Source organism: Alligator sinensis, unplaced genomic scaffold, assembly GCF_000455745.1.
Source record: "Alligator sinensis unplaced genomic scaffold, ASM45574v1 scaffold172_1, whole genome shotgun sequence".
NCBI lineage: Eukaryota > Metazoa > Chordata > Crocodylia > Alligatoridae > Alligator > Alligator sinensis.
In genome coordinates this window covers 2,098,651-2,116,676 of record NW_005842168.1, presented here as the reverse complement: position 1 = coordinate 2,116,676, position 18,026 = coordinate 2,098,651, and the positions used below count along the sequence as shown (strand labels likewise).

The 18,026-nt window shown below is 40.9% G+C and overlaps 1 protein-coding gene across 1 annotated transcript in view; it reads left to right on the top strand.

The window, feature by feature from the left end:
* Positions 1 to 18,026, top strand: part of USP24 (ubiquitin specific peptidase 24) — a 96,107-nt gene that overhangs the window by 5,970 nt on the left and 72,111 nt on the right. Inside the window, exons 2-4 of the mRNA XM_014520902.2 lie at positions 232 to 503; positions 15,404 to 15,569; positions 16,661 to 16,728. Coding sequence (XP_014376388.2) covers positions 232 to 503; positions 15,404 to 15,569; positions 16,661 to 16,728 — 506 coding nt within the window. The remainder of the gene's footprint in view (positions 1 to 231; positions 504 to 15,403; positions 15,570 to 16,660; positions 16,729 to 18,026) is intronic.

The following is an 18,026-nucleotide window of genomic DNA, read 5'->3' as shown; positions in this document are numbered from 1 at the left end:
CACACGGGTGACCCGGGCAATAAATCTACCTCCCCCCCTGTTTCCCCCCATTACTAAGTCACTCTCGCCCCCAAAGAGCAGCCGCTGGGAAATTAGTGCTTGGACACATGCGGCGACTGGCTCGCTGCGTCCCGGGGGGGGTGGTGAGCCTTGAGCTTGACATGCCCGCTCTTCTCCTCACGCCTCGGCCTTCGAAGATTGGGGGCCGCCGGCAGACGCGAGCCTGACGAGGATCTTTGGGTGGATCCGATATCCCCGAGCGTTCGGGTGCAAACGCCTGCAGTCAGGCTGCAGGAGCGCACTCTTCCCTGGTTGAGAACGGGGCCGGTCTGCTTTTCTCCTCGCCCTTCGAAGGACCGGGTGGCACCCCGGGGTGCGGCAACCCCCTGGTTGAGAGTCCGGCTTTCCTCCCCACGCCACACCGTTCAAAGGATCGGGTGGTCCTGAGCCCGGGTGGATCGACCCTGCCTTCCACCCCCGTGTCTCAGCCAGTATCGCTTCTCGTGGGTTTTCTTGTTTTGTTCTGTTTTTTTTAATTATCATTATTATTTCCCCTGAGACGCATAAGCATCAATTGCTGCCAGGGAAGTTGTGCAGCAAAGCTGGAGTCGCCTTTATTATGGGATGAGTCTTAACGCGGTCTTGACCCCCAGTTATCTTTCCTGCTTGGCGCCGGGGGCTGGACCCGATGCTCTCCCGAGGCCCTTGCCAGCCTTACGATGTATGAATCGATGAAACGCTTTAAGGAGTAAATGAAAACACAAAATAGACAGACTTCTGTTGTTTTGTTTTGTAAATAATAAAAGCTTTAGTGTTGTTCTCTTCAAACATCGTAACTTTGCCTGCTTTTTCAAAACGGTGCCTTTGTGAGAGGGAGTGAAGGAGTTTGACCCCTCGTGACCGTGCTGCTCCCAAGTTGTTGCTTTAGCTTTTTCTCTCATTGCCTCTTTGCTCTGCCAGCCTCATCAGGCCTTCATTAGCTTGTCGTGCAGACCTTTTCATGTTTCCCTCCCTGCTGCTGCTGCTCCTCCTGCTTGCAATGTCCTCTTTGAACTTATCTATAAAGTTGCTACCCTCCCCTCTCAAATCTCTTCTCCAAATGCACCTCTGTCATGATGTCTGTAAGAAATGAGCCAGCTGATAGTGTCTGCATTGTGGAATAGGTAGGGCTCAAAGCCAGTTATACACATACCTGTTTTTAAGATATGGGGATATGTGCATTTTGTCAATACAGACTGTATGGTAAATGCAGCCTGCATCATTCATACAATACAGTCTGGCTGCATTGCTTGTCTTGAGGTCTGATCCTTCAAAACGTATGTACAGAATTAGTCCTCTTGTTCACAGGCTAGATCCTTAGCTGGTGTACTGTAATAATTTACACTAATGGAGGATGTGCACACTATAACTTATGTCAGAATATCTACAGGATGAGGGGCTCTGATTGCCTGAACTAGCAAAGTTAACATGGGTAAACCGTATCTTTATTTCTGGTCTTTCCCTTTGTTGGTTTGGAGATTATGGATGAATATTATAACCCTAGTATCAATACCATCTACTTTCAGTGGGCTAATTAAGACCTGTGGAAGATGCATTTTTAGTCTTAAAGTTCAGATACAGTTTAAAGAGTTACATGTGTGATACAGTGCTCTTTCAGTGAGACATTTAAAGAGATACTGCCAGTTGAAAAATTGCTCACGTCTGCATTTCTTAGCCAACTCAGTTAAAATTACTCAAGTTTACTCTGAGACTATTCTTTCTATTTTTTCAGTTGGTGTGTTTCACACTTTATATGTAGTCATCTGCACTGCATCCTTTGCTCAGTCAGACATTTTTCCTGGTCTTACAAAATAAAGCTAAGGAAACAAAAGCACTTCTGCAAATAGGAAAATATGGCTATTATCTGAGAAATGGCAGAGGCATTAGGAGTATTTGTAAGCAAGACCTGTTACAAAATTGACTCCAACTCAGTAATAAAATCCACACAGATTTAGGGGTCCCTATATCCACATATTACAATCAAAGCCTTATTTTTTTCAACGTAGAAGTGACACAAGAAACATTTAGGAAACGAGCTTAGATGTCACCTGTATTTAGCTGCTTGTTGTTTTATATTTGTCGATTTTTTTTACACCCTTTAAAAAGAACAAATTGAAATCCTTTGGGACTAGTCCTATTTTTTATTGTAGTCTTGCACACTTCTACATATATTTGCATTAAGTGACCTTAGTGGACACAGTCTGAAGCAGAACAGCTCAGGAAATACCTTGGGTTAGGGGAGTGGGTTTTTTTAATTTGTTTTTTTTTAATTTATATCCCAGGGTCTAGGCAACTTAGAAATATATTTACAATGTTCCTGAAACTCAGATTAAGTATGCTAGCATTAGTAATAGAAGTTAAATAAAATATTGCAAAATGGAATTTTCCAGCTCAGAAAATAAGTAGCCCTTGCAATCTAAGTGGCTCTTCTCCATAAAAAATGGGTAGTCTAGTGAATGATACAGTTTTGATTTGTCTGTTTAAGTTTAATCTTTGTAATGCAAACCATGGTTGGAAGTATCAGTCCTAGTACAGAATACAGACCAGGTTAGTGTTTCACATTTTCAAGAGTTCTTTTGGCTATGTGCAATTCAGACGTCAAGGTTTAAAAGGTATTTATAGCATATCACATGCTTTAGGTAATGGTTATCTTGTAAACAAGTATGATTAGCCCTTGCTCATTAATTCATGGGAAACATTGGCCAAAAGCAGTTTACCTTTTTCCTCTGTTTTGAAAACAATACAACACCTCTGCAGGGATCAAACACTGGCAAAATGTGAGTTTAAAAGATGGCATTGATTCCAGAGTAAACCTCATCTCTGCCCTCAGGAGCATGGCATTTTATCAGTCTTGGAGATTATCTCAAGTTCTGGTGTGAAAAGTTAACTTGGCATTCCTAGACTCGCAAAGTAAGCCAGCCTGGCATGTAGAATCTAAGTTACTGTACAAGTTTCTACTAAATCCTTAAATGTTGAAAGAGGGTGATGAATATGATGAGAATGTATGTCAACTTAGCACTAAGTCTACATGCATTAGGAAGATGAGATTGATATTAGAAAGGAAAAAAGTATGTGCCTCTAGCATACAATTGACATGTGCTTCTCTTGGAAAGGCCGAAAAGAAACAAAGGAAGTAGCAAGAAGGCTGAAGAAATCTGCTTATTAAAGATTAGATTTCCTAAATTTGAGCACAAGGATCAATTTTACCAAGCTGCGTAGGAAGAATTACTCTCATTATGTCACAGCATTGAGCATAATATGATATAATTCGAGAGAACATTTCAGTGAAAGATCCCATAACAATTAAAGGAGCCAACTATAAAGTATTTCTTCCAACATGATTGGCTTTTGTTGAGCATAAGGAGTGTGATAGAAATGTTTCTAAACCAGCACATCATGCAGCATCATTTACTTCCTACTGATATAGCAAACTGAAATGATTGTGCAGAAATTAAAATTTGAAATACGACTTCATAATGGTATTCACCCAGAGGAGACAAGGCTCAAAATATGCAGTCAAGAGCCTGGAGAGGTGGATTTGCTTAGAGTCTAGATAAAAACATGGAGGGTTTTTCAGGCAGGCTGGAGAATGCTGAAACTAACCAGTGAACCCACAAATACTGTATGTGGGGATAAAGCATGATGGATACTGATGTAGTAACAAGCATGCAGGTCACAGTGACTTGTAGAGTTCTTAAGAGCCTTAATTTTTTTTTCATGGCTTCTGACAGTTGTTGCTATGAACTTACTAAAGTGTGACTAAGATTGCATGCCTTCAAGCTATCCCTGACTTGCTTGAAACATGTGCTCTCTTGAATTTGCAAGGTATGAGGTTCTGATCCACTTTCTGGCAGATTTTACAAGGAGTGGGTTATACTGCAGACTTTTCCACAGTTCCTTTCAGAGGTGGTGGTAGGTCCAAAGTGGAACTCATCCTGCCACTATTATTCTCATTCTACTCGGGTGATTCTCAGCTAGGGTCCTACTGCACCCTGGGTTGCCTTGAGATCCTTTCAAGGGTGCCACCTAAAGTTAGCACTGTTAGGTGTCCAAACATGATTCACAGGATTATCCCAGAGATTTCAAATAGCAATTTACAGTGTTAAAACCATTCTGCCCTGTTTGTGGTCTTTCTGAGTTCATTGCAACAGAAGAATTGCTCTAGTATTTTTCTTAGGAAAAAAGAAAAGTGAAAATGTCATTTTTCCAGGGGTGTCTCAACTCTGTCAGGGGGATCTCAAGTCTGAAACAGTTTGGAACCACTCTTCTACTCCCTAGAAAAGGGTTTTGTAAAAGAGAGAGACCAGTGGCTGTGGTCAATAATAGTGCTGGAAGCAGTTTTCCACTTGCTCTCCTACATGCAATAATGTGAAGAAAACGAGTGTTTCAAATTCAGTACTGGGAGTTAGAACATCTCAGATATACTGTGTGGTTTGTGGGCATATTACTTAATCTCTCTGTACTTCAATCTTCAGCCTGCAGGTAACAAAATTTGCCCACTACATTAGAGTGCAGAGAGCATTAATTAAAGTTACTGAAGTGATTTGTGATTCTTGACTGGAAGCAGCTAATATTAGCTGATCCATTTCTTTCTTTATGATGTGTGAAAAATCATTCTCCTTGACTAAATAAATGTGGTAAACTTACTGCAGCTATCTGTGAATTTAATGTAGATCACACACCTTGTAAATAGTGGCCTGAGCTAGGCACAAGTTGAGTATATCTGGCGTGCTTCTCTAGAAACTTTACAGTGTGGTTTATCTAAGAATTGGCCTTGTAAAACAATTTCAAGCAGTTGAGTAAAGCTTTGTGGTGGATGTTGTCACTGAGGCCCTGGCTCAGTGCCACCTGAATATCAGGTGCCAGTGTTTTAGTCTTCTAGTTTCCTGCACTGGCATTTTCAAATATCACTGACTCAGGTACAGGATCTCTTTTGAGAGTCTGCCTGTTTCAAGCATTTTGAGCAATTGATTTTGACTATTAAGAAAAGAACTTGACAAATTTCAGTACTTGTGTGGTGCTTGATGGATCTAGAATAAAGATGCTAGTAACTGGAAGGCAATTGCAAGATTGGAGTATTGGTGAGACTCGGGTGTTAATACTAAATGCTAGCTCTGTATTTCAGAGGACTTATCTTGTCATGTAATCGGTTCACTGAAGTAGTTTTCAAATGAAGACAAATGTTTTAAAATAATTAGACTGCCTGAGGACTTGCATTAGGATGATATTTGTAGTGAGCAAAAATGGGAGGTAACTTGTTCATAGATGGGCAGCTTCTCAGCTGGGCAGGAAGCGTCTTTGATATAACATTCTCTAGAGACATTTTCTGGTCATCTTCCCAGCCCAGAGTGCTATTTCATGGCAGCTGTTTAATAAGGAAGTGAAGTGCTAAAGGAAAATGGGGATAAAAACAAATTAACTAGTGTTAGGAAGTTAATTCCAGCAGATCACTTGGAATGCTTTTGGGTAAGAAACAGTGGCCCTTTGTACAGAGAAGGCAAGGAGGGAAGGGGAGTTATTTGTTCTGTAAACCTTTATCTTGAAAAACATTTATGTGCATTGAGGCTGCCCTGGCAATAGTTTTCAGAAAGTAAATTTCTGCTATTCTCCATGAGTCAAATTCAGAGACGTCTCAGCAGTCTGCATATAACTTTCTAGAGGTCTCAACTTAGACCAAATTAGATTTCCTTCTTCCTTTCACCCACTTCATCTAAGTGCAGGTTATACTTCCCAGCATCTGAATTTGATCCTTGGAGGTTGAAGAAGTCTAGCTGCCATAATTAACAAGCTGTTGGGGCAGAGGGAAGGAGCATTGCTAGAAAAAATCGGCTAAGATAATGGTTTAAGACAAATAAGAATGACTGATTCCTGCTTAAATTTATATTCTATCATAGCTCACTGTTGTATAATATAGGCCTGTCAATATATAGACAGGCATACCTATTGCATCAATAACAGCTTGTATCAGTATCGTTTGATACAATACAGCTATTACCCGTTCATGATTCTCAGAATTAGGGTGATTAGCTTGCTTATATGACTCCAGAATCGTGCAGACTTAACAGATTGTAGCAGCTGACAGAGCTGCTGCGAGAGACTTGTCCCTCCCCCTTTAAAGTGGAGAAAATGTTTGTCCTTGAACATCTTTACACTTGTTTTCACAGTGATAGTAAGGAACAGTAGACCTGACTTTGAATTAGGCTCCTTGTAAGGAGATTTACTTCTGTTTTTTTCAGAAAGATCAGGACTAAGCACTTGATTTTTTCACAAATGAGATAGTCTAATGGATGCCATAATACATGCTGAGATGTATTTCTTTTTAAAAGGTCAGTGGCAGCTTTGTTTTACTTTGCTAATTTATTGTAGTCGATCTAATTTAATATCTCATTTAGAATCCTGAAAATCTGTCCCTATTGATCTGTTGTCCTCAAGCAAACTTGTTTCATTGCAGCACTTTTCTGTCAATACCTAGTGACCTGGCTGGAAGAAAGTATTTAGTTCGTACTTATTTTTCTTTGAACTCTGGAAGCCCAGTCATTCATTGTTTGTCCTTTGTATGGCACAGTGTTGAATTGCTACCATAGAATTATAGTTGGTTTTCTGGCAAGGGGGACTGTTTTTTGTGTGTGATCACACCAACATGTTCTCAGCATCAGCTTGATGATTAGGATGCAGGGTTGTGGCTTTGTAAAAGTATACAAATCTGTCTGTTAAATATATCCAGAGGCTTTTTTATTTTTTATTTTTTAAACCATTTTCATCTGGCACATTCTGTGATTCTTTCTTTTTCTCCCATGGCTTACAAGTGGCTTTCCAGCACCCTATGCCAGCCTCATGCTACCTAGCTTTACAAAAGCTCCAAACTGTTGGCAACTGATATCATTGCAGCTCCTGTTAAGTTACAGTTGCCACTGAGTGTGAAGGTAATGATGAAAAATTCAAAATTGCCCTTCCTTAAGCCAGGTGCACAGCTTGTCCTATGAAATCAAGCGTGGGCAAATGATAGGTTTGAGTTCCCACTGCCTGTTGGCTGCTATAGCCCATTTAATATCTAAGTATTGTTCTGGGCTCTGAACATCTAGTCAAGTGAGCTGGGGGAAATGCTGAATGGTAACACCACGGCATCACCCTGGAAACCAGGAATTCTGGTTCCAGCAGCATTTTTTTTTTTAAATAAAATCCTAATTAAGGTTAATTTCTAGACTAGCTTGAAGCTGAAAGGATTTTCTCTTGCAAGTTATTGGTGTTCTTATTTGTTTAGCTTTCAGTTTTGAGTGATGGACGTAGGCTCATAGTTCTTATTTTTCTATCCTGGGGATAAGAATTATAAGGTATTTTAACACATGAGAGAGATGCTATTGGTAACCTGTTCTTGTTAGTCTAATGTAAACTCATAGCCAACACCTTGCTTTAAACACTTGCACAGAGGGAGTTAGAAGTTTCATGGGGGCAAATTAGTCTGTATAAAGAATCCAAATTAGCCTCAGCTAGGAGGAGCTAGCCATGGCTGGCTTATTTTCACACACTCTGAATAGCAACCTTGCTTCCTCAACCTGCTATGACTAATTGCTTCTCATATCCATACTGAACGTTGTGTTTGTGTAAATTGGTGTATAGCACAAATTCAAACTATAGATGTTCTGTGGAAATTAAATCAGTCATCCAAAGACTGATGTAATCTGGGCTTTTTTGATGACATTTTGGTAGCAAAACGTCAATAAAATAGAGCTTTCCTTGCTAACAAGTAAACTCCATAATTTTTGCCTGCAAGCAGCCTTTTCCAGAGATTTAAGATCAGTGCGCTCTAGTGTCATCTTGCCTTGCTAAGGCTTAAGATTTTAAAAATAAACTATTGAACACTTGCCTTGTATATTATGAAATGTTATCAACTGTACAAACTAACCTGTACTCAGACAAATAAATAAGCAGTGCTTGTTGTAGAGATGTGTTTGTGCTTGCAGCGGATCTACCAGTTACAAAGTTGCACTGAGGAAGTTGTCCTATGATGTAGATTAGGTACTGAAAGTGTAATGTTCTGTGAATATCCGGTCTGTAATGAAGAGTAAATTGCATATGATATAATTTTTGGAGTTAAGTTTAAAAATAGATGTCAAGCTTGACATGAGAAGCCTGGATAAGATGATTTGGTCTAGTGCTGGGAGCAGTCAGGGGAATAGACTCTTTGGGCACATCCCCAAGAGCAGAAACTTGAGCAAATGTGCCGCTGCTAGTTGTCCCCAGGGAATGCCCCTCCATGTACACTGGCGCATGGCAAGTTGCCTGGGTGGGGTAGGGGAGGCTGGCGCCAGCACCTGGGCTGTCCCCAACAGTCTTACCTGGGTCCTGGAGCTCTCCTGGGGCTTCAGTGGCTGCAATCCAGATACATAGAGCGTAGCCAGCAGCCTGAGCATGGCTCTGGCTGGCCAGGCTCCAGTTTGGGGCAGCACGCACTTTTGCCACATGCTTCATTCCACTTTTTTCTGGGAGAGGCTTTTTTTTTTTTAACACTGGGGTATCCCAGTGTCAAAATAAACCCAGCACGCTGCAAATTAGCATCATGGCAAACACTTGCATGTGCAGCGTGTGTAGTTTGTGGCACCACACATGGATCTGGATGCACCTTTTGGTTATATTCCCAGATCTGCCACTTGCATGACTTCAAGGAAATGGCTTCATCTGATTGGGCTGATACTCATCAGTTTCTATAAATTAAATAAATACAAATGTTACAGCTTACCCTATCTGGTAGGCAAAGCATTTTTGAGAGAGTTGCTTGAAGGCACAATGTATGTGCAGAGTTGCAGCTTTAATGGATAAAAAGCTGTTCAGTGCCTAGCACCACAAGTAATGGATTTGGACCAACAGAAGATATTTCTTTTAAAAATGGATTTTTAAAATGAGGTTTCAAGCAGATGGCAGAATAAACCTGCATGAAAGACAGTAGATTCTGCCTTAATACGAATTCCTCTTGACAAGTAACTAGGGGGAAACAAATGTCAGGTCTTGATTTCAGGATTCATTGTGACACATTCAATATAATGTCTCAGACAGTGGAGAAATTCTCCTTCAGTTTTTAAAGGTATTAAATGTATTGCTTGTAGATGACCTTCGATGTGAAGATCTTGGCATCCTGCAAACACTGATGAATTCCACTCTATATTCTGCAGTAGGGAAGTATCTTGTTGCCATTTTACAGCTGAGGAAACCAAAGATTTAAGAAACTGTGACTTGCTTACTGTCACACAGCATGTCTGTGAAGAGCTGGAAGTAGGGCTTGGGTTCTTGGTTCATCCCTGTGTACTTCATGTAGTCCAGCCATTGTTCTTGAACTGGGTTGCTCCATGCCCTGTGGTGTGGAATGTGCTGGCACCAGTTTGCATCAGTGGAGTAGTTTCTTATTAAGGGCATGCCAAGGTGGGGGGGGGGGTCCATAGTAAATTAGCCCCTCTACGGCAACTTTCCTGTGTTTGCTCTTGCCATATGCAAAAGGAAAACTCATTTACGGTAGCTGCTTCTCCTTTCCTTGTGGAGAAATGATCTTGAGCTGCCTTTCATTCCCTGGAACAGTGCATGTTGGGCTGTAACTACCCACCTTTTCTTACCTTGTGGCAATTTGTGTGTCCATGTCCTCTGAAATGGCAAAATTAAGGTCTGCTTATTTGCCCTAACGTTCCCTTTATTTAGCAAAACTCACACCCAACCTACATGGTAGGTTGAGTTCATGGTATCCTCCCCAGGCCCTCAAATAGTCTCGTTTCACCTTGCTCATTCAAAGAAATGTGAGTTAGTATAGTTTCTCTTTTATAAATGTTATTAAAAATCTTACAGTGAAATGAAACAAAGAAGCATATGCTAGAAGTATGAAGGAATTTAAAGAAGGTAACTATAGATTTGCAATAAATCAACTAGAAAATAGTATGCCAGAATCTGATGTAACTTGTAATTTTGAGTCGAGTACTGAAAACAACTTTTTCAAAGGTCTGAACCATGACCTCAGAGCCAATTAGGGCTTCCTTTTTAGGCTTCGATTCTTATGTAATGGCTAACCTTTCCTCCACTTCTGTCTCCCTCAACAGGTTTTATAATACAGACTTCAAAAGCACATTCTTGAAAAGCAGAAGCATAACAAATCTTGCTTTCAGAAGTCAGCAATGACTTTCTCCAGGTCTGAGCATTGTCAAAAACACAGCATGCTTACATAGTGCCTTAAAGATTCATTAAAAGCTGTTTAAACCTGGAGAACTATTTCTTTTCTAATGAAAATAGTGGTATTTTGAATGCCTGTGCGCGCGCATACATGTATGCGTGTGCACACAAATCTACTTCCACACTTCAAAAATAAGGTTAATAAAATGGCTAAAAAGGAAAAATAAGATACTAGCATGGCCTGAATTCATGAGTGAGTCAGCCCCCACAGTGTTGTGAGCACTTAGAGTAAGAGCTGAGAGTGTAGGCAGGCAAAGAGCCAGAGGGTGGAGAGATCCTGGGAACAGAGCCCTTGCTAATGGACACTTGGCCGCATGAGTAGAAATGGTCAATGGCTGGATGATTCTGAAATGACCTGTAAACTCAACGGCTGAGGTGGCTTTAGCTTACTCTCAGTTCATAAGGTGTATGAATTTTGTTTGCTTGCCTTAGGAGTTTCTCTCTCCAAGGTCTTCAGCATGTCAAGTGCAAGGACTTTATCGTTGCTGTATGGCTCAGGTTTGAATTTGCTCATCACTCTAGAAAAGTTTTGCTTCCTTTACCAGTGAATAAAATGTTTTATTGGAGAATCATCCGTATCAAACTTCCTGACTCATGAGATCAATACTACAGATTGCAGTACAGTGGAGAGGTACCCAAAAAGTACTGGTTGCTGTCTGTCTGCAGAAGCACAGAGGTCAGTGCAGGCCAACTCACCCACAGCAGGTTCTGCCATGCTTCTGATATCTGCTGGAACAGGCATCTCTACGCTACCTTTCATACTAGACTGTAGAATACCCTTAGACACATTATGTTGCTATTTTATGGAAATTACACTGGGAATCCCTATACAAATACCTGCTAAGAAAAAGCTTAGTGTAACAATACCCATAGCTCCAGTATTTAAAATAAATTCAGCTTTAAATGTTTCATTATCTCCACTGTCTCAGTCCTTAAAACAGGAAAATGTTCTTGTTAAAAACAGTTGCAGTAACTTTCTTGTATTACAATCGAACTCTGGTTTGTTTTAGATCTGAAATCCTAAATCTTGGAACAGAAGTTACTATAAAGGTCTCTAAGATGAAAGTATAAGACTGCCTGCATAACCTGTGTGATTGGGGAGTTAATCTTGAATCCCTACTGCTGTTATCTTAGTGCAATAATCATTAGGGATTCCTTCAAAAGTACAAAGGCCTCATCACTTTGCTTTACTCAGCATTTCAAAATAACAGTACTGGAAACACTGGCTGTATGTAAAGTTCATCAAGAGCGTGACTGACCGTTCTTGTCCTGATCTGTGCACGTCTCCAAAAGCATGTTGAAGATTTTCTTAATCCTATTGTAACAGAATTAGACCATTGTTTGAAGCAAAGGGATGACTGTTATGTTCCTGTGTCTCAGAGTGGCTGCATGGTGTTTTTGGAGTGTAGTTTATTTTGCCTTGTGAATTACTGTGTTTCTGTACAAGTCTATTCACCTCAACCTTGACCTGCTGCCCTAGAATTGGCAGTATCAGTTCTGAGCCTCTCCACTACATGCTGCAAATTGTGGCGAACTCTTCCCAGCTGTGACTGTTTTAACAGGCACAAATGACAAGAGTGAGCTCCTAAACACACATTTGTTGCTGATTCAATTTGAAATGATGTGAAAGCTTGCCTAGTGCCTTTCTACAGGTTACCTAGCTCTCTCATCTGCTGTTTTTAAGCCTTTGCTTTTCTAGAGCATTTTTTATCATTCATTTTATTAGAAGTTGAACAATGAACAGCTTAAATTGGTGTAGAAATCTCATGGGAATAGCAGCAATACTTTTCAGGAGAAAATAATTACTCATTTTAGGTGTGTTGTAAGACACAAGGTTAAATCTATTGTAAGGTCAATCACTTGAATCTCTCATGAACGCAGCATCTGAAATGTTTCAGTATTATGGAATGGAAATGGAGTTAGACTTCTAAGCAGTCTGCACTTACAGAAGACTGCAGTAAGTTTAATATCAATTGTAGGATGCTTTTGTACCTTGTAATCCACAGTTATAATTAAGATGATATCTTCTAAGGCATGGTTTTAGCAGCAGAAAAAAGTCATGTATTCAAGGATGGTTTGCCTTTTTGAATTGGAAATATACTGAGGGTGCACTCCCTCTTTATAAAAGAATGGAATAGGTTATAAAAGCAGCTTTACCAATACCCCACCTACCGTCCCTATCACCTTGTCCATAAGGCTTGGATTTGGCCTGCAGCATGGGGGAGGTGAGGGATCAGTGACACAGGGCTGAGTGCACCAGCCCTGGAGACCAATTTTAAAGGGGCCTCATTCTGTGTTCCCAGGATACCTGCTACTTATCCAGCCCTCTGCTCTGTGCTGAGGGCTGCTTACTTATTTTTCCCTTGCTGCTGAATCCATCAGTTCTGCTGGGTCACATTTTATCAGTGGCATGCAGTAAGAAAGCAGAAGTTGCATGGGAGGGGATATATAATAGTAACACTCAACACAGCTAAGCGGTAGGAGGGGATCAGTGGAGACATGGCACGGGGAGTGACCATAAAAGGTTGCTGCTCTTAGGGGAAGGAAGTATAAAAGACAGTACATCTGAAATGTAGTAAAGCAGTGCAGCCAAGCCAGCACACTGCAAACAGGTGCCAGTTGTGAATTAATGCATGTAAAATGGCCCTCTATCCAGTAGAAAATGAAGAGACCCCAGCTCATGCCACATAAACCATCTACTAAAATGTCATTTTAATTCATTACAGCTCCAGTTCAATACAGTTGTTACTTTGGTGTCAAATGTGTGCATCCTGTGACCAGAGTCTTTGCTTCTTATTGGACTAATAATCTTCCCCTTAATAGTACAGGGGAGAGTCTAATTTTACTAGCTTTTCCAGTCTACATGGAATGAAATCTCTTAATCTGTTTCCTAGTGGATATGTGTTCATGCTAAACAAGTAAATCCTTGGTTAAACTTGACACCAGTTTTGCATCCTATTGGCAGCTTTAGAAGAGACCAAATATTAAATTGATTTGGTAATTTGAATGTTGCTGTGCATGTTGGAGGATGCATGTCATCAGTTTATGCCTTTCATCAGGACTAAATTTATTTAGACTTTCTAACACCTCTTACCCAAGAACTAGAGATTGTAAATGTGTGTTTTAGTTGCTAGACAAAGATTACGTAAGGATACGTTCACCGTGCTAGATCGGGCTACAGCACAGCAGCTATCAGTATCCAAAGCTTCAAAGAAAGCACAACATTGCCTCAGTATTTTTTTGTTAGCTCTGCAGAGCAAAGTTGGATGTAGTGGGGGAGGCGGCATTACTTCCAGACTGTTGACAGGTTTATTCCCTGAATCACAGGGCTTGTTTACTCTGGAGTCTCTAACTCCAAATATTAATATCAATCCTGTTCTGTTTGGCTTTGACCACTGGGGCTCAGTGCACGCTGTAGGTCAGCTGTGTACAAGTTGAGTCTGTTTCTAAACTAACTGCTTTTGAATCGCTGTTATAATTGATGCAGAATGATTATTTTTAATGTAGTGGGTCAGACCCTTCAAATAGTGAATGCAGTGGGAAGACTGGGAGCTCATTGATTTACTTTAATGGATTTTATTCTTTGCTTAGCACTTCCTCCTGGGTTCAGTTGCTTTCTTTTGATTTATTCTTTTCTTTTTACTCCTTTCACTTCCCTGACACTGTGTTTCTTACACTTGAATATACTTCCTGCTTGTCCTTCCTCCCTACGTGTTCTTGGCTTCTGTCCGTACTGAGGTCTTGTTGCTATCACTGCACTTCTGTTTTCATCTCTCTCTCTGACAGTTATTACCAATTGCTGCCAAATGTGATCCAAACATTCTGTCCTTTTTCCTTTTAAAAGAAGTTTTGTGTGCTCTTTTAATGTCAGGGGGAAAGACTTCCTCCATGTAAACCCTGTTACTCATTGGGTGACCAAGCACCCGTGTGAGGTTGGAAATGAAATGAGAGAAGAAATGGATAACTTGTCTCTCCAGCCTCCTATTTCATCTGGCACCATTTACACAGTTACCTCATATGGCATTTAACAAAGTGTCAGGCTAATTTTGTGTTCTCTGTACAGGAGGAATAATTGCCATTCAGTGGCATTTACAAGGACATGGCTAAAGCTAAGCTTCGGGCTGCTTCTTGTCCTGGGCAGGAGGGAGATAGGGAAATACAATACTTTCTTCTGATTCATTTAGACTGCAAAACACCCCTATATTTCTTGTTGGGCAGCCATTTGAAACTTAACTTTCTTTGAATAAATCACTGCATTAAATAATTGATTAGCTTGTACTTAAGACTGATTTTATTTCATGAAATGGTTGGATGAGAAAATCATGCTTCTGAACTGCATCAAAATAATAGTTTCTTGCCCAGTCAGATGTTTTGCAGGGAATATTTAGTAGAGAATTACTGAAAAGAAATTTGAAAATTCTTGATAGATCCAGGGTACTTCATGTCAAAATGATGTTACCTTTATACATAATCTGCGGTGATTTTGTTCCCTAATCTGTTGTTAAAGGGTACAGTATGTTTTGTATGACAGTATTAGTTTTCACACTTTGTAGGACTGTTTGCATGGATTGTGAGGCTAAATATAAATATTTTGTGTGTGTGAAGGATGGTTTTGGGGTGTACCTGTGGAAGCTCACATTGTTGCATATTAATTAAATCAGGATGAACTAACTTCGGAGTTCAAGAATCATGAGACATGGCCCCAAAACTGAGACTGGTTTAAAAACGTTTTCATTTGCCTTCTGATGTTTTCAAAGTCCTAGGGTTTCTGTTTTCAGGCTCTTTGCAAATGCAAGTACAGAAGTTTGCCAACTTAGGTGAATTTTCAGGAACTGGTCAGTTAAGGAAATGAATGGATATCATAGGATCAATGAGAAAATTGATAGCTGGCAATCCTAGAAAAAAAGTATTGTAGAAATATATATATATTTTAAATATGTGAACTGCAAGAAGGTATCCAGCAAAGTGCAATCCCTGTATCTGGGTGTTTGATAGAAGTTTCAAATTCTTCTCTCAAAAAGAGAGAGATCCTCAGTTGAAATTGGTGTCGTACATGATTAATATGATAGGAGAAAACTACGGTCTTCTTTAAAGGAGTTGACTAATCACTAGGAGCATCTAGAAATGATTCTGTATTTGAACCTCTTTTCATTCACAGAAAAATGATGAAAATGGGAATTGCCCTGAAGAGGGTATTGAGTTTCCTACAACCAATTTGTATGAACTGGAGAGCAGAGTTTTAACAGATCACTGGTCCATACCTTACAAGCGTGAAGAATCACTAGGCAAGTGCCTAATTGCATCTACCTGCTTAGCAAGGCTTGGTAAGTTCAGTTTCTCTCTCTTCTCCCCTTCCTCGACCCTGTCCCCCAAAAAATGTGGCCCTGATGTTTGTTAGGAAGCTCAGCAGATACGTATGAAGAGAATATACTTTAGGCATTTTCAGTTTTCATGTTAATTTAGCACTTATTTGCCTGGAGTCATACACGTATATTTCTGATAAAGTAGCTAACTTCTTCTGTTTTCTGATCGTATTAGTGCTGCAAAGAGGGTTTTAAGTTTAATTTGCTTGGGTGTCTGTCAAAGAATGGAATAAAGACAGGAGACCCTCTCCATTTGCGGGTGATACGTTCTCGTATCCCCCATGAATGGCAAAATCCGCGAGTAAGGCACCGCATTCATAAACTGAAATAACTTCTCTGGAATTACTCTTGTATCCTTATATTACTTAATGCAACCAGAATTGACTGTTTTTTGTTTTTGCTTTTGTTTGTTTTAAATACATTAAATTGATCTTGCTCTTTATTGATCATGCACTACTCAGCATGTATAACTGGTTATTTTGTCTGGGTATCCTAATGGAAATACATTATTGCTTGTCATATACTCGGACTTGATTCTTCCCTATTTACTCAAGTGTCCAGGGCAGTGTGTGCTGTGGAGGCAACATGCCTGATTCCTGGGTTAAAAAAGCTTAAGCTTGTCTTCCATTATAGTCTCTATCAGATTTAAAAGGAAGTTATGCTGGTTGCAGAGATATAAAGTGTTATAGCAGGCAAAAAAAAATTAAAAAACATGGGTCTGTATGCAGGTTTGTTCTTGGCTGAATCTGGAAGGCAGAAAAATATTCTGTTATTTGTATAAATCATAGTTTCTGTTGACAGGAAAACTTAGTGCCAACATATTGTTGATGTTGCGTTCAAAGTAAAGTTGTACAAGTCAGAATGGTTGGAAACTAAAACACCTCTGGTTTGGAGAAGGCCTGAGATCAGGTTTTTTTGACCCCTGTTCCTTGAAAATTATAGCACAGATTATATATAAAGCCCAGTAGTTTGTTGCTGATGTTCTAAACAGCTCAGACCAAACCAGCTGGAGGTTATCATGAGATTTATACCTTTTTTTCCTTTTTGAAAAGGCCTTTCTGATTCCGATGAGAATTGCAAGAGATTTATGGACAGGTGTATGCCTGAAGCATTTAAAAAGGTAAGGGAGAAAGTGCACAAATCCAGTTTCCATGGTCAGGAGTCCATTTGTGAGCATATGCAGTGTTCCATTCTGTTCAATGTTATTGTAACTAGGGAACATACAAATACAGGCAGCCCTTGCTTAACGCTCTTAATTGGTTCCGGAAAATTCAAGCGTTAAGCAGAACCCATTTCCCCATAGGAATTAATGTAAATAGAGATAATTACTTACCACCACTTCTTGCTGCAGCTTCTCAGCACTGCTGCCTTTTCCCACCCCTCTGCCTTCCGCCAGCTGCTCCAGCCCCATGAGCCGGCCCCACACTTCTGCAGCTCCACCCTGGGCCCCCGCCGGCCCTGGCAGACACCCCGCGCTCATGCCTCCCCCCACTCGCTGCTTCTCACTGCCGCCGCTTCTCCCCATCCCCTCTGTCCACCAGCCACTCCAGCACTGTGCCAGCCCAGTACCCCACTCCTGCTGACCCGTCCTGGGTCCCTGCCAGCCCTGGCCATGCGGCACCCATGCAGGCCCCGCACTCATTCCTGCCCGCCCACTTGCTGCCACTTGCCGTTTCTCACCTCCACTGCTGCTTCGCTGAGCGCTATAACGAAACTGGCTCAGCGCTAAGCAAAATCGAGTATTAATTTTAAATGAGCACTATAGTGAAATAGCATTAAGTGAAACCGCGTTAAGCGGGGGTTGCCTGTATTTAAATATAAATCTAATCCTTTGTCACAATTTTATGCTTGCACACACTTTCTTTTTTCTGTGCATCGTTTCACTGACATCAGTGGTTCTTCAGGGGCTGGAGTGGGGCGGGCACTAAACCACATGATTGACAGCCCAGTGGTTGCAAGTTTGAGGCCGTAGCAGAAGCGCTCACAGCGCGGCCTGTCAGATTCCATTGAATCTGTGAATCCTGCTCAATACCTTGTCACAAGGACACAAAAAAGGAAGTGGTTCCTTCATATTGAACATAGGGGTCTGCCTCCTCAATAATGTATGTTCTTTACTTGCTAAAGAAAGCTGTGTAGAGAGGTGATGTATTAAACCTTGGCTGGGGTGATTTGGTTGGGGATTATCCTGCTTTGAGCATGGAGTTGGACTAAAATCTGGGATTTTCAACCTTTTTCTTAACAAGTGTATACCTTCTGGTGGTAGCGGACAGATGCGGGGGAGGTCGCACGCGGTAGGGAGAGAAGGCCTCACACGTGGCTGCGACCACCCACTGCCCCATGCCGCCACCTACCACCCCGTGCCATTGCACCTGCTTTCCTCCTAGGAGGCAGCGGTGCAGGGTGACGGATGGCAATGGC